Source organism: Rhinopithecus roxellana, chromosome 21 (genome assembly GCF_007565055.1).
Source record: "Rhinopithecus roxellana isolate Shanxi Qingling chromosome 21, ASM756505v1, whole genome shotgun sequence".
In the NCBI taxonomy this organism is placed as follows: Eukaryota; Metazoa; Chordata; class Mammalia; order Primates; family Cercopithecidae; genus Rhinopithecus; species Rhinopithecus roxellana.
The window spans coordinates 78,875,149-78,891,189 of NC_044569.1; the positions used below are offsets into that span (position 1 = coordinate 78,875,149).

At 40.4% G+C, this 16,041-nt stretch overlaps 1 protein-coding gene across 3 annotated transcripts in view; it reads right to left on the bottom strand.

Annotated features, from left to right (window-relative positions):
* Positions 1 to 16,041, bottom strand: part of GAREM1 (GRB2 associated regulator of MAPK1 subtype 1) — a 200,899-nt gene that overhangs the window by 13,250 nt on the left and 171,608 nt on the right. For all 3 annotated transcript variants that reach the window (XM_010365940.2, XM_010365939.2, XM_030926065.1), the window contains one exon: positions 9,174 to 10,346. In XM_010365940.2, coding sequence (XP_010364242.2) covers positions 9,174 to 10,346 — 1,173 coding nt within the window. The remainder of the gene's footprint in view (positions 1 to 9,173; positions 10,347 to 16,041) is intronic.

Below are 16,041 nucleotides of genomic sequence, written 5' to 3' on the forward strand. Positions count from 1 at the left end.
TAGGAAAGGATACTGGTTTGAAGGAGGCATGCCTTTTCAAAAAAAACTTTAAAGAAACTTGAAAAAATGTGCCTGGGTATGTATATGCATGCATGTAAGCTGGAGGTCAAGTGCACATTGACGCCTGGGACTCTGCTCTCCTTTAATTTAAGAAGATAAAGGGGAGACCATTTTTCCATTGTTCCCTGCCTCTGTCATGCCATCAGTGGTCACATAAAGCTAGAAAAATAATTAATGGTAGCATATCATCTAACAGTGAAAGCAAAGATGAAACACACCTAATAGAACAAACGCTTTGGAAAGCTTCATGTTTCTAAGTGGAGGTGGTCAACAAAGTCAAGCGCAACTCCAATCTATGGTCCAAATCAAACACATCATAAAATGGAACTATTTTCTTTACTTTCAGAATACTGCCCAGGGAGCTTAACGTCATTTCCTGAGTCCTGGAATAGACATTTAACCTTCTTTTCCCTTCTCCCCTTCTTACAGTTCTAACTCTTGCTTAGTTGGGAGCAAACTGAGCACAGGTCAAGGATCAGTAATTTGAAAAGTGGAAAACAAGGTCTCCTCTAAATTGCCACATGTTGAAAATAATGCATGAGAATTTGTTAATAGTAGGAAGCTCATGATTGCATGAGTGGAAAGCAGAGTTACATGTAGATCTCTGGAGGGAAAAAATGGTACATACATACAATTGGAGTGTTTTCTACATAGTATCTATGAAATACTTTCTTTCTCCTATTACATCTTTTTCTCTGACACTTCCTAGGGGTTTATGAAACAGCATCACTAAGACTGGGGGTTTCTGGTACAACAGCATTTCTTGGAAAGCCTTTGTTTCTCACAACTTCGACTCCTCTGTTCTGTGGAAGAAACACAACTTTCACATGCAGTCACTAACAGGACCAAAGAGCTTAAGAAAGGTGAAAGGACAGTTTACTATGGCATGGTCTTTACTTAACAGTTTTCAGATAGTCTTTTGGGAAAAAAATCAATTTCAGAGCAGTGGTGGCTGCTCAATCTTACATACAAGACAATGGATCTAGGGACATCTGCTGACGGGGCCATGTATTTCCTTAGTTAACCTTCTAGAACCAATTGTCACATGCCTGGCAGGGGCGTCGGGGAGGGAGTATACCTCCCGTCTCAAAGATCATATTGCTTGGAATTGTGGACAATCAATAGAGATATTTTGGCACACTCAGGTGGAGTAAGGATCGTTTCGTTTCCATATTGACAATGATTAAGAAAATACATACACTGCAGGGGAGCTTGATTTAAAATGAGATTCACCTTTCTTGTGCATTTTCTTCCCTAAAAAGCCAAATGCAGGACGACGTCAGCAACCCAAAGAAAGGAGTTTTGTAACCATGCTTCCTTGAACTTTGTAACTTTGCCTTCTGCCCTCTGCCCTGTATTTTACATTTCTTCCCACACTCCCAGATAACAAAATCATTACAGCTGTAAGAAATCTTATTTATAAAGAGGCTTTTATACAAAGAGTTCATAACCCTGTCGCATAACCATCAGTGGATATTTTCAGCCAAACAAAAATTAAAGTTTTATAATGACAAAGTACAATAAATGAACCTCTATTTGATTAATTACACGAGAGCAAATGTGATTTACAGTCAAAATCCTGATCTTAGACGTATGAGCTTCTTTTTTCCATTTTTATATATTGATGATAAGGACCTAAGACAGACCTTTCTCAGAAATGGTCTCCAATATTCCAGCCTCAGGCAAAGGAGGCCCAGGGGAAAGAGCGGGCAGCCACTCACTCAGTGGCAGGAGGGGCAAGTCGTTCTGAAAAGATGTACTTGTTTAGAATGTAGGGTGCTTTCATGGACTCAGAAAGTATATGCCATTGAAGAGTAGAATAAAGATCCTTCCTGAGCAACGAGTATAATATGTGATAAATATACTTAAGTTATGTATAACCTTTCTATTAATGTGATTTTATACAAATGGTATGTACCTAATTGTACAGCTTTGGAACAAGACTTACCCAATAGAACAGGGGTCCCCAACGTTTGGGATATGGACTGGTACTGGTCTGTGGCCTGACAGGAACCAGGCAGCACACAGCAGGAGGCGAGCAGCTGGCTAGTGAGCCAGTGAAGCTTCATCTGTATTTACAGCTGCTCCCCATCCCTCGGATTACGGCCCGAGCTCCGCCTCCTATGAGATCAGTGGTGGTATTAGACTCTCATAGGAGCACGAACCCTGCTGTGAACCGCACATGTGAGGGAACTTTGCATGTTCCTTATGAGAATCTAGGTGGCGTGTTCCTTATGAGAAGCTAATGCCTGATGATCTGTCACTGTCACCCATCACCCCCAGATGGGACCGTCTAGTTGCAGGAAAACAAGCTCAGGGGTCCCATTGATTCTGCATTATGGTGAGCTATATAATTATTTCATTATATATTACAATGTAGTAATAATAGAAATAAAGTGTACAATAAATGCAATGCACTTGAGTCATCCTGAAACCACTCCCTCTCCTAACCCCTGGTCTGTGGAAAAATTGTCTTCCATGAAACTGGTCCCTGGTGCCAAAAAGGTTGGGGACTGTGGCAATAGAATATTATAATTATCTTTATTATCATTCTAATCATTAAGATTCTCAATGGACACAAAAGAAGAAAAAAAAAAAATCTTGACCTAGAAGCTTTCATTTAAAAAGAACCTACATGAAACAGAAGGCAATTAGTTTCAAAGTTACCAAACACAATAATAATTTAGTCCTTATTTCAATTAACAAATGGGAACTTAGGTATGGCTTGCTTACAAAAAACTCCTCAAAGCTTGTAATTAAAATTAATTAAACGTCAAATGCCCTAGGAAACCTCATTAACTAGTGGAATCCTGACTGTATCTTTTTGTAGACCAGTTATTTTGAAAAGTAAATAATCACTAAGCTTAAATATTAATATATCAGATTTAAGAAAATCTGTCAATACCTTTCTAATATTAATATTTTACAGAGAGAAAAAGCCCAAAGACAAAATAAAATAAAAATGCAGAGTAGAATCAATTCTTAGCTACTTCCCACAGCTTGTTATCAACAAACATATTTAATGGTACTTTCTTAACTTGGGTAGTCATGTGAGGCCACTAATTCTGTAGGCTGGGCATATCCAAAGTAATGAGATCTGGCAGCACCAGGAGCTGGCCTGGCCAAGCCTGAGGAAGGGAGTCAGTTATCCAAGGCCACTTCTCACCTTTGATATTTCTGTGTAGGTTTGCCCAGGAATACCAGTTTCTTGGCACTTGTTCACAGCCTTAGAGCCTCATGTGGCTTTTTCACAGGCACTCTAGTTCTTAAAACCCCTGACTCTGCCACTAAAAGATTATGCTACTGGGATCCACAGGGTGCCAAGCATTTCTGGAGCTCTGTTTTTGGGCTTATGATGATTACAAAGTATGTGATGATTCCACAGTTATGTAACTAAAACATAATACCTACCTTACCAAGTAGATGTTTTAAAAGTCAGATTAAAAGAATGTTTTGCTATTTTTAAAACCAATTGTGTGTTTTTATAATATCTCAGAAACCCAGCAGAATGAACTAGCACACCCACCTCTGGAATGGGAGGCTGACTGACCCCCGTGGTAGCCGTCAGGGTGGATATGTCCACTCCCACCCACCTCCTGATTCTTTGGAGGGGCCTTATGTACCTGGAAAGTGTGACTTCCTCTCTCCATTCCTTAGTCAAGGAAAGACAGTGGGAAAAAACCTCTAAACAGTGACTGTCTACCTGACCCTAAACTGGAATCCATCTTATATTAAATTATTGCTATTTATTGTAAATGTTTACCAAGTGCCAGGGAGAAGTGCCAAGTTCTTTGTACAGTACAAAAATGCAGTGAAGATGTTATTATCCCCACAGGAACTGACTCAGGGTGGTTAAATATTTTGTGCAAGGTATGAAGCTACAAAGTGGTAGCGTGAGGATTGAAATCGATGTGCAGCTCTCAGATGCACTGCTGCACGCCTCTAATTATCTATCATGTAGTGAGGGTTCTGCCTGTCTGAGGCAGATTCAGATGCCCCAACAGACTTCTCTATAGTTAAATCAGTTTTTTGCAAGCACCTACTAGGCTAGGCCCATCAATCTGGCATTAAAGTTACTCTTTAAGTCCCATTTTTCTCAAACACCAACAAAACAGTGTGCTTCATTAAAGAAACTTTATGATGAACTTTTGGCCTTCTAGCAATGAATGTGTGCTACCAACCCATCTTAAAACTTAGTCCCTAAACTCTTTCTCATAAGCTGTGGGGCAACCTTGTCTATCACAAAGGTTCACAAATTCATCAACACTGCAGTAAAACATGGTTGAAATCAGTGGTTCACAAAAGAGCTCCTTTTACGATTTTCCTTTTACCAGGAATTGCTATAATATCAACCACTATCCAAGAGGGAATGTGTTTTTTTTCTGTTATTAAAGACAGATGGAGGCTGGGCGCGGTGGCTCATGCCTTTAATCCCAGCACTTTGGGAGGCTGAGGCGGGTGGATCATGAGGTCAGGAGATCAAGACCATCCTGGCCAACATGGTGAAACCCCGTCTCTACTAAAACAAACAAACAAAAAAATTAGCCAGGTGTAGTGGCGTGAGCCTCTATTCCCATCTCATTGGGAGGCTGAGGCAGGGGAATCGATTGAACCTAGGAGGTGGAGGTTGTAGTGAGCCGAAATCGCAGCACTGTACTCCAGCCTGGTGACAGAGTGAGACTCCGTCTCAAAAAAAAAAAAAAAAGGACAGATGGAGAACACTGACCACTGGGTGCTGGGGTCCTCGGATAGGATACTGCCACACAAATGGTTTCAGAAGAGCTGTGAACCTGCAGGATTATTTTGTCTGTTTTTCTGAGACTGAGTCTTGCTCTGTCACCCAGGCTGGAGTGTAGTGGCATGATCTCAGCTCACTGCAACCTCTACCTCCTGGGTTCAGTTGATTATCCTGCCTCAGCTTCCGGAATAGCTGGGATTACAGGAGTGCACCACCACACCAGGCTTTTTTTTTTTTTTTTTTAAAGTACAGACGGGGTTTCACTATGTTGGCCAGGCTGGTCTTGAACTCCTGAGCTCAAGTGATCTGCCTACCTCGGCTTCCCAAAGTGCTGGGATTACAGGCATGAGCCACCATACCAGGCTGACCCTGCAGTTTTGATAACCATTTGTAACTCATTGCATAGACGGGAACAGACTGGAAGTCAAATGCTTTATTTATAGAATCTTGTGCAATATAAAGTCTTCCCAGCATTGCTCTCCAAAATGGCATTTTCTAAAGAGGGGGAAAAGAAGATTGCTCTTGAAGATTGCCTTTTGTAGAGTACATCTGGGTAAATACTTTACATATCAGCCAATAACCAGAAAATCTAACTGATGAATAGAGGCCTGCAATGTTATAAAATAGAGAATGTGTTTAGATCAGAAAGGATAATCCACTCAAGAGGGACTGTCAGGTCATTCTGATCTGCGGGCAACTTGCAAAATTTTAAAAAGGGAAAATGCCAGACTGGGCATGCTCCCTCAGTTGGGCTCAGATGCAACAGTTCTAGGTCTTGCATCTTGTCTATTTCTTGAACCAGGAACTGTTTACTTTTCCCTGTGACATTCCCATTAGGAAGAGAACAGCCTGTCATATTCCAGAGAGGTTAGTGTCAGTGTTTTGTTTAAAAAATTATTAAACATGGCTGGGTTCAGCGGCTCATGCCTGTAACCCCAGCACTTTGGGAGGCAGAGGTGGGTGGATCACTTGAGGTCAGGAGCTCGAGACCAGCCTGGTCAACATGGTGAAACCCCATCTCTACAAAAATACAAAAAAATTAGCGAGATGTGGTGGCACGTGCCTGTAATCCCAGCTTCTCGGGAGACTGAGGCACAAGAATCGCTTGAACTCGAGAGGTGGAGGTTGCAGTGAGCCAAGATCGTGCACTGCACTCCAGCCTGGGCAACAGAGTAAGACTCAGTTTCAAACAAAACAAAACAAAACAAGCATAAAAAATTCTTAAACAATCTTTACAAAGATATAAGAGGACTAGAGCACACAATTCTAGAGCATCAGATACAAAGATACAAGAGGACTAGAGCATCAAACACAAGTGAATATACAAGGTATATTAACAAAACATATGAACGGGATTAAACGGATGACTCTGTCCCCAACGATTTTCTGTTTGGCTCACAATGTAGTTTCCCTGTTTAAGACACAAACAGAAAAGGGTTGACAAGCAGAGCCCAGAGGATGCCAGAGCTGCAGCACAAGTGAGGAGGAAGACACCCTTTCTTTGACTCCTTTCCATTGCCCTGGCACCTTCTATTCCTAAGGACCTGGTGAGAGTTGTCACCTTCCCAGCTAATATCTAGCTGGTGAACTTTCAAGTGAAGCCAACATCTTTAATTACTGGGTAGGATAGTTGGCGGGACACATGGCACATCTCTCTCCCAAGACTCACTCCACTGGAACTATCCAATGAACTTTTACTGAATTCTGTGGGAGCACTTAAATTTATGCCCCATTAAAGTTCCCTTTTGAAAATTACAAGCTGAAGCCACATCTAACAACTATGATGTTCTCTGGATCCCACGCACATCCTAAAAATGGAAAATTCATTTCACGGTCACAGAACCAATAAAAAACATGGCTTCATTTGAAATGCCTAAATTTTTTTAAAAAACCAAATTAAATGATTTCAGGTGTTTATAAAAAAATCATTACGTTTATAGTATTCTACAAACACTGGACACGCTCTGAAAAGATTCTCTTACGTCATAAGAAATTACAGCTTAGACTGGAGGCCAATTTTTTTTTTTTTCTCTGAGATTTGCTTTTAGTTTCAAATTTAGCATTTCTTTTTTAGTACCAAGGTCAGAGTTGGACCTCTTAATATTTATGTTCTTACTCATCTTTCATTAGCCACAGAAAAAACAAGTGATGCTAGTTTCCTACCTCCAGACTTGGTTACATAAATGACCCTGGGTGTGACCATCTCGGATGAGTCTGTAAGTCAGTCAACAAACATGAGACCCCACTGTGTGCCAGGTAGGACCCAAGTTCAATAGGAAAAGCTCATACAGTCATGTTTCCATTGAAGGTCAGAGTCCCAACCTTCAAGTAACACGAAATACATAGCTGAATTAAGACATCCCTCAAGTTCCAGGAGAACTTGTTTGGAGGGCTGCCCCCTTACTTTTTACCTGGCTTTTGATGAACATTCTTAGGGAATCGCTGACATAAACACAAGGGCCAAGGACCCCAGCTCTACCATTAAGTTCCCTAAACAGTCCATGACATTTAGTGAATACAGGGATCTCTGGGCTTGTGCCTGATGGTCCCTACAGGATCCTGTAAGGAGCAAGGGCAAGTCCAGATCTGTAGCTGCTGGGGAGCTCTCACGCCCTGCAACAAAAGGCCAGAGGTGGGTCCTCTCTCAGGAAAGCTTTGCAGCAATGAGGGCTCTTTATGGACAGCTAAGCATGGAGCCTGGCACAAACTGCTGCCTGACACCCAGGGCTGTCCATGCCCTGGTGCCAGCCTCTCAGCCACCACTGCCCATCCCTATTCAACTGCCCCACAGAACTCCCTGTTTTCCCTCTTACATGCTTAAAGCTGCCCCAGCTTCCAGCTCGTTGCTCATGCTGCTCTGTCCGGAATGTCCTTCTTTCTCATTTCTCTTCCAATTCAGGTATATTTTCTAAACGCATTTAAAATGTCATAATCTCCACAGAGGCTCCTCTCATTCATCCCCCGACTAGAAGTTTCTCTGTCTCCTCTGAATTCCCCATACATTATCTCTCTCTCATTTTCCTATTGTTTATCACCTTTTAACTTGTATAACAGTCATTTCTTTTCATCTGTTACCTTCCCTGTAAAACTGAGAAGTATGAGAGGCTAGAGGCCAGGTTTTCTTGATGACTGTATTTCTAGCATCTAGCCTAGTAATTCCATAGTTTTAAAAAACCGGGTTCTGCACAGCCCCAGGGTTCTAGAAAGGTATCCTAAGATCACCTGGTAGGGGCAGAGAGTGGGCAAGGACCCAAGGAAGACCGCTTCCCCACAATCTGTGCTTTGCTCAGATAGGTTTTGATTTGAACTCTTCTACATATTGGGATTCACATAATTCTTTTAAAAAGGATTCTTCTAGAGATAGAAAAAAGGAAGCCACTGTAATAGATATTGTCAAATAAATTAATAGCATTACACTTAATACCTGTAGCCCTTTCTCCCTCAGGGATAACGAAATTCAATGATTAAAAATGAATAGCAAAGGTTCAGAATGGCTGTCAATCGAAGAACATGGTCAAAATAGAGGGCCCTTTCTCTTGTTCTAAACAGAACTGTACCAAAATTTTAGTTTTACATGAAAATCAAGCTCTGAATGAGTTATGTTTAAGGTGTTAAATAGAACTGCCCTGGCACCTGGTTCTGGCGGGGGTGTGTGTATGTGTGTGTGTGTGTGTGTGTGTGTGTGTGTGTGTGTGTGTGTGTATGTATACATTAGCACATCCACTATGCTTTGATCTCAAAGTAACTTCAGGGGTATAGGAGAGAGTTATAAGTGAGGCTGCTGCCTCTTGATTTTCCTCTGCTTCCCCTCCCACCACCAAATAAATTTACTCCTCCTTCAGTCTTCCCCATCATAGTAAATGACAATAATATCCATTCTGTTGCCCAGGTTAAAAATCTAGGCGTTTTCTTCGATTGCTCTCTTTCCTTCATGCCCAACATCCAATTCACAAGTAAATATTGTTGGGTTTACCTGTGAAACAGTCTGAAGCAGTCGTCTCTCTCTACCAGCCACTACCAGCTGCCGCGGTTTAGGGCCTCACCACCTCACACCTACGTTACTGCAGTTGCCTCTTCTCTGCCTCCCACCTTCCACTCTCTCCTCCCTATAATCCATTCTCCAGGCAGCAGCAAAAGTCATGTTTAAAACTCTCCTGTTAAAAACTCTCCAAGAGGTTCTCATCAGACATAGAGTAAAACTCTAATTTCTAACTGGTCAAAATAATCAAGCTAGCATGTATATCTCACTCCAAACTAAACAAATTTGCTCACGCTGATAATCTTCAGTTGGGGAGTTTTAAGAAAATAAAGTAGTGGATGACTGAGCAGAGAGACAGAAAGACTGGCACCTCATTCAAAAACAGAAATGACTTACGGCTTCAGATTTGGGAGGCACTGGAGGTGGAGGTAGGGTAGTATCTGAAGATTTCATTGCTGCTCCCAGAGTCCCAGGGATGGGAAGAGGAGAAGTTGCACATTTAGATCGGACAGAACCTCTAAACTGATCACATCTGCTCTTCTCGCTCAGGGAGCGAGTGAGAGGCTGATGGCTGGGCTTGCCTTCCTCCAGCCACAGCTCTTCATAGGGAAGTTCTGACTTTCCCGGGACACCTGCTGATTCTTCACTAGCTTCTGGGAAAAGGTAGTCGCTTCCACTATCTCCAGAGTCCTGGTAGGGCAGGATGTCATGAGGAAAGGGGGCCCAATCTCCTCCCAGGTCCCTGCAACCATGAAGGTTCACCTCGCTGTTGCCATGGAGATTGTTGCCATACACACAGACCGAGAGTCGGTGGAAGGACTGAGTGAGCTCATCGCGGGCGTAGCTGAGGGAGTTGGGCACGTGGTTGTGGCCAGAGCACCGGCCCTTCTTGGGGCTCTTGCAGTCCTCATTCCAGTCGGTTTTGACATCACGGACAGCCCGTGAATACTCATCGATGTCGAACTGTTCTTGGCAGATACCTAGCCAGTGATGGACCAGGGTTTCGGGCCATCCCTCTCCCTTCACCAGGTGTTCTGGGAGGCTGAACTTGGGGACAGTCAAGTGCAAAGGAAAGTGCATGGGGAGGATCTTGTTGTTCCGCAGCACACAGCAAACCACCACCGTCTTGGTCTGGATGTTCACAAACTTATAGCGGTGCCCCTCACGAATGAAGTGGAGGTCGTATGGGTTTCTCGGTGGAGGGCTTGGCACAGTCACATTCACAGGAAGCCTGGTTTTCTCCACAATGTTGCGGATGGTGTGTTCGCCCTCTTGCATCTGAAGTTCCAGGGGACTTCGGGTGCTAAATCTGCCCTTGCACTGGAATGGAAGGCTAATGCTTTCGTTGGTCCGGTGATTCATGCAAATAAGGCATGGCATTTTGCCTTTTCCCAGCTTGCTGATGGAATTGAGCTTCCCAATCTTTTTGAAGATTGTGTTGAGTCGTGACTTTTCCTTGAATGTCTTTGCATAAAGGATTTCTGCTTGCCCCATTAGAGTGAGTTCATCCCCAGTACACAGGGTAATGTTGTAAACTTCAGTGTCTTCATTGCATTCACCTGAAGCAACCTACAATATAATAAATCACATTTTAGGTTCATTTCCTTTGATCTACTCATGCAAAGAAGAACTTCCTATTAAGACACACACAAATACATACACAGAGGAAAATGCTGTGCTTTTCTTTAATACTAAATTTAGACACTTGGTTTTTCTTTTATTATACTTATGTGGTTAATAATAACTACTCTTTGTTCAAGATGATATTAGTCTAGAATTTTATAAACATCTCTTTTCTCTTTATATGCAGAGTAGTCTATCATATGGATACTAACAGGGACATTGTAATTTTTTTTTCTTTTTTAGTTATAAATGTTTTCATGAATGCTGATGTAGAAAATTCCTTGTTTTTTATTAAATTTAAATTTTTTACTTTTTAAAATTTTACTAAATTTTTAAAATTTGAAATTGAGACAAAGAACTTAAAAATGTGGTATTTCTCCATTTTTAAAAAATTATACATCCATTATTTAATTGGAAGAAATGTTTAAAAATACAAATATAAAAATGAAGAACTTCTATGCTATCTTATCACTAAAGATAATCTGTCAAATATAAATAGAAAAAAGAAATAGAATTGATTCATCTATCTCAGAGATACATATGTACACAATTCTGTTACTCGAGTTTCTAACTGTATCCATTTCCCCAGGGCATATACTTCATCAATAGTAATACTAACCAAATATATTCCATTTTGTATGAATGTGCATTATTTGACTAGCTCCTTACTCTAAAATAAAAATATAGATGGATTTTTTCCAATGTCTATCAATTATAAATAGTACTGCAATGAACTTTTTTACAGCTCAATTATTTCCTTAGGATAAAGTACCAGAAAAACTGCAGGGACAAAAGCTATGCATATATTTGTTTTTTGGTTTTGTTTTGTTTTTGAAGACAAGATCTTGCTGCCCAGGCTGGAGTGCAGTGGCACGATCATAGCTCACTACAGCCTTGACCTCCCAAGCTTAAGGAATCCTACCACCTTAGCCTCCCGAGTAGCTGAGACTAAGGTGTGAGCCACCACCCCTGGCTAATACGCATGTATTTGAAAGATCTAATATGCACTGCCCACTGTGTTTTCATCAACATTATACTTATTTATACTTTTATCACTTTATGAAATTATGTCTCCCTATACTCACACTGAAGTTTATTTCATGTTTACCAGTATGACAGGTAAAGCATCCATGCCGAATTTATTTTTTTATTTTAAATATATTTATTGGTATATTCATTTTTCAGTATTTATCTAACTATTTAGATCTCTGATTACTTTTTATGTAAATGAAAATGTCATTTATGCTATGTATTCTTCCATTTGTTGTTTGAATGGCAATTTTTTTTTTTTTTTTTTTGAGACGGAGTCTCGCTCTGTCGCCCAGGCTGGAGTGCAGTGGCCGGATCTCAGCTCACTGCAAGCTCCGCCTCCCGGGTACGCCATTCTCCTGCCTCAGCCTCCCGAGTAACTGGGACTACAGGCGCCCGCCACATCGCCCGGCTAGTTTTTTTGTATTTTTTTAGTAGAGACGGGGTTTCACCGTGTTAGCCAGGATGGTCTCGATCTCCTGACCTCGTGATCCACCCGTCTCGGCCTCCCAAAGTGCTGGGATTACAGGCTTGAGCCACCGCACCCGGCCCTGAATGGCAATTTTATAGCTTAACTATTAAAGTTGTCTTTTTTAAATGTAGTCAATATTTTCAAAATTTTCCTTTATGATTTCATTCTTGGATGCTATGTTTCTAGCTGAGATGATACAGATTCATGATTCTGAATCAGGAGTGATTGTACCCACTAGGGGGCAATGTTTGGAGACAGTTTTGATTGCCACGACTGGGGAACCTGCTGTTTGCATCTAGTGGATAGAGGCCAGGGAAGCTGCTCAATATGCTATAACGCTCAGGACAGCTCCCCACAGCAAAGAATTAGCCAGTGCAAAAATCTCAGTGGTGCTGAGATTGAGAAACGCTGGTATAATTGCCAGTGTTTTCTTTTAATACTTTGCTATGTAGCTCTATTTTTTTTTAATCCTAACCCAACAGGGAATGTAACTCTATTTACTCTGGTGGATTATTTAAGGTAGGTTTGTGTGTGTGTGTGTGTGTGTGTGTGTAAATTAACTGAGTGTTGAGTACACTTCCCAAATAGCCATCCCTTTCATCACTAATTGGAAGTGTCACTTTTATTGTATACTAATATTATGTACTTTTGTATCATAAATTTAAAATATATAAAGTATTATATACTAAGTTCATAAAATACATTCAAATATATACCTATATTTGCATTTATTTGGGGGCCATTTATCTTAGCGACCTTTCTATTTTCCCACTTTAACTATATTGTTTTTAATTTGTCTTCATCTTATATTTTCAGATCTGATAACAAAAGCCCTGAATTGTGTTTATTCTGACTCAAAAAGTATGTAGATGGCAGAAAACAAGAGAAATAAAGTCAAAAGTCAAAGGACAGACTGAAATATTTGCAAAACATATCACAGATAAAGAGCTAATATCTCTAATATACAAGTAGCTTTTTGAAAGTATGGACCTGAGAACATCCTGGCTAATGCAGTGAAACCCGTCTCCACTAAAAATACAAAAAAATTAGCCGGGCATGGTGGCACGCGACTGTAGTCCCAGCTACTTGGGAGGCTGAGGCAGGAGAATCGCTTGAACCTAGGACGCGTAGACTGCAGTGAGCCAAGATTGCACCACTGCATTATTGCAGACTGGGTGACAAAGCGAGACTCTGTCTGAAAAAAAAGAAAAAAAAAAAAGGAAAACAAAAACAAAAATGTTGTAGAAAAATAGGCAAAATATATGAAAAATCAATTAACTAACAAGACGTACAATGGCTTTCAAACGTACAATGGCTTTCAAACCTATGAAAAGATGTTGAACTTCTCTCCTTATAAGAGAAATGCCAATTAAAATTATACTAAGATACCATTTCTCACCTAACACATTGATTAAAAATTCAGAAGCTTGACATCACACTCAGCTGGTAAGACTATGGGGTAAAAAGGATCCTTGTCCATAGCTGGTGAGAATACAGCATGATACAACCTGTGTGGTGGGGAATTTGGCAGTATCAAGCCAAATGACATATGCATTTATCCCTCCATCCAGCAATCTACATCTAGGAATTTACCCTGAAGACATTCCTCCAACAATATGAAAGCACACATGTATAAGGTTATTCATTGCATCATTATTTGTCTTTGCAAAATATTGGAACTCATCTAAATGCTCAAATATAGGAGGCTGACTGATTAAACTATGGTACACACACTTCCTGGTACTATGCAAAAGACAATGAGAATAATGAATCCAAGGAATGGATATGAAATTACTTTCAAGAATATATTGTTAAATAAAAAAAAGCAAAGTGCAAAAAAAGTTTATACAGTGTATTTTTTTTTTGTTTAAGAAGAAAGGAAAAATTAGTATATACATTTTCTGTTTATTTTTGTTACAAAACAAAAACAAAAACAAGCACAAGGAAAAACAGAAAACAATGAAACTGGTTACTTACTGGAGCTAGGGACAAGGGAGGAAATGAAACCTTTCTGAGTATACCTTGCCACAGAGTTTGGACTTCAAGGATGTATGCTAATGTGCTACATATTTTAAAAATTAGGTCAACAAGAATTTTTTTTTTTAATTGTAAGTTCTGGGATATGTGTGCAGAGCGTTCAGGTTTGTTACATAGGTATACATGTGTTTCATGGTGGTTTGTGGCACCCATCAACCCATCATCTACATTACGTATTTCTCCTAATGCTATCTTCTCTCCCTTAGATCCGCCCCCACCAACAGGCCCCGGTGTGTGATGTTCCCCCTTGTGTCCATGTGATCTCATTGTTAACTCCCACTTATGAGTGAGAACATGCAGTGTTTGGTTTTCTGTTCCTGTGTTAATTTGCTGAGAATGATGGTTTCCAGCTTCATCCACGTCTCTGCAAGGGACATGAACTCATCCTTTTTTATGGCTGCATAGTATTCCATGATGTATATGTGCCACATTTATCCAGTCTATCACTGATGGGCATTTCGGTTGGTTCCAAGCTTTTGCTATTGTGAAGAGTGCTGCAATAAATATACATGTGCATCTGTCTTTATAGTAGAATGATTTATAATCCTTTGGGTATATATCCAGTAAAGGGATTGCTGGGTCCAGTGGTATTTCTGGTTCTAGATCCTTGAGTAATCGCTACACTGTCTTCCACAATGTTTGAGCTAATTTACACTCCCACCAACAGTGTAAAAGTGTTCCTATTTCTCCACACCCTTTCCAGCATCTGTTGTTTCCTGACTTTTAAATGACTGCCATTCTAACTGGCGTGAGATGGTATCTCATTGTGGTTTTGATTTGCATTTCTCTAATGACCAGTGATGATGAGCTTTTTTTTCCTTATGTTTGTTGGCCGCATAAATGCCTTCTTTTGAGAAGTGTTTGTTCATATCCTTTACCCACTTTTTGATGGGGTTTTTTCTTGTAAATTTAAGTTATTTTAAAACTGAGTGCAAATGGAAACAAATGCAAAATTCAACTGTTTTTTAAATCAACAAAATAACCACTCTGGGAAAAAAGAAATAATCCAAGTAGCTTTGGAATGCTGTCTGATATGGTTTGGTTGTGACCCCAACCAAATCTTACCTTGAATTGTAATAATCCTCACTTGTCAAGGATGGGACCAGGTGAAGATAATTGAATCATGGGGGCGGGTTTCCTCCAAGCTGTTCTCGTGAGAGTGAGTTCTCATGATAGTGAGTTCTCACGAGATATCATGGTTTTATAAGGGGCTTGCCACATTGCTGGGCACTCATTCTTTCTCCTGTCACCCTGTGAAGAGGTACCTTTCTCCATGAGTGTAAGTTTCCGGAGGCCTCCCCAGCCATGCAGAACTGTGAGTCAATTAAATCTGTTTCCTTTATAAATTACCCAATTGAGCAGTTCTTTACAGAAGTGTGAAAACGGACTAATACACTTTGACTGTATAATGCCAGTAGGGAAAAAAACACCAATAAATACTCTGATCCTTTTGGTAGATTTGTTTTTCATAGGGATATGGGTAGAACAACTCTGAATCAAATGTATGTGTATTGTAAGATTGAATGAATGGGTAAATATATTGATGTCTTGGGAGTACAGAGATTTCATTTTGGAAGGAGAGACAGAAACATGGAATGAAGAGCAGGAAAGGCAAGACAGAACTCCTTGGGGTTTGGATTGAAATTAGAGGTATCCATATTAACTCACACTTTTCAGCAGTTATACACACAGACACACATATACACACACACACACACACACACACAGACACACACACGTATATCTTAGTTTTTTCCTTTCCAAGCAACCAGAAACCACCCAAATCATTCCCCACTAAAACGAACCAGGGCTCCCTGGAGAAATTATGAATTCCAAGGGTAGGGCAGAAATGGTACAAGGTGTGCTTGGAACATTTTGTCGTGCCAGAAAGTAAGGTGCTCATAAGATGACGGGAACATGCCAAAAAGACACAGCAACCAGCCTAAATGAGCTCCTACTGCTAAAATCTGGGACAATTTGAGCATCACAATAAATAAAGACCACAATGAATTATAATCTATTGAATAAAACAGGAACACCTAAGTCCATGCTGATAGCAAAAAGATGACAAACAAGGAAGACTGGAAAATCATAATTTTGCAA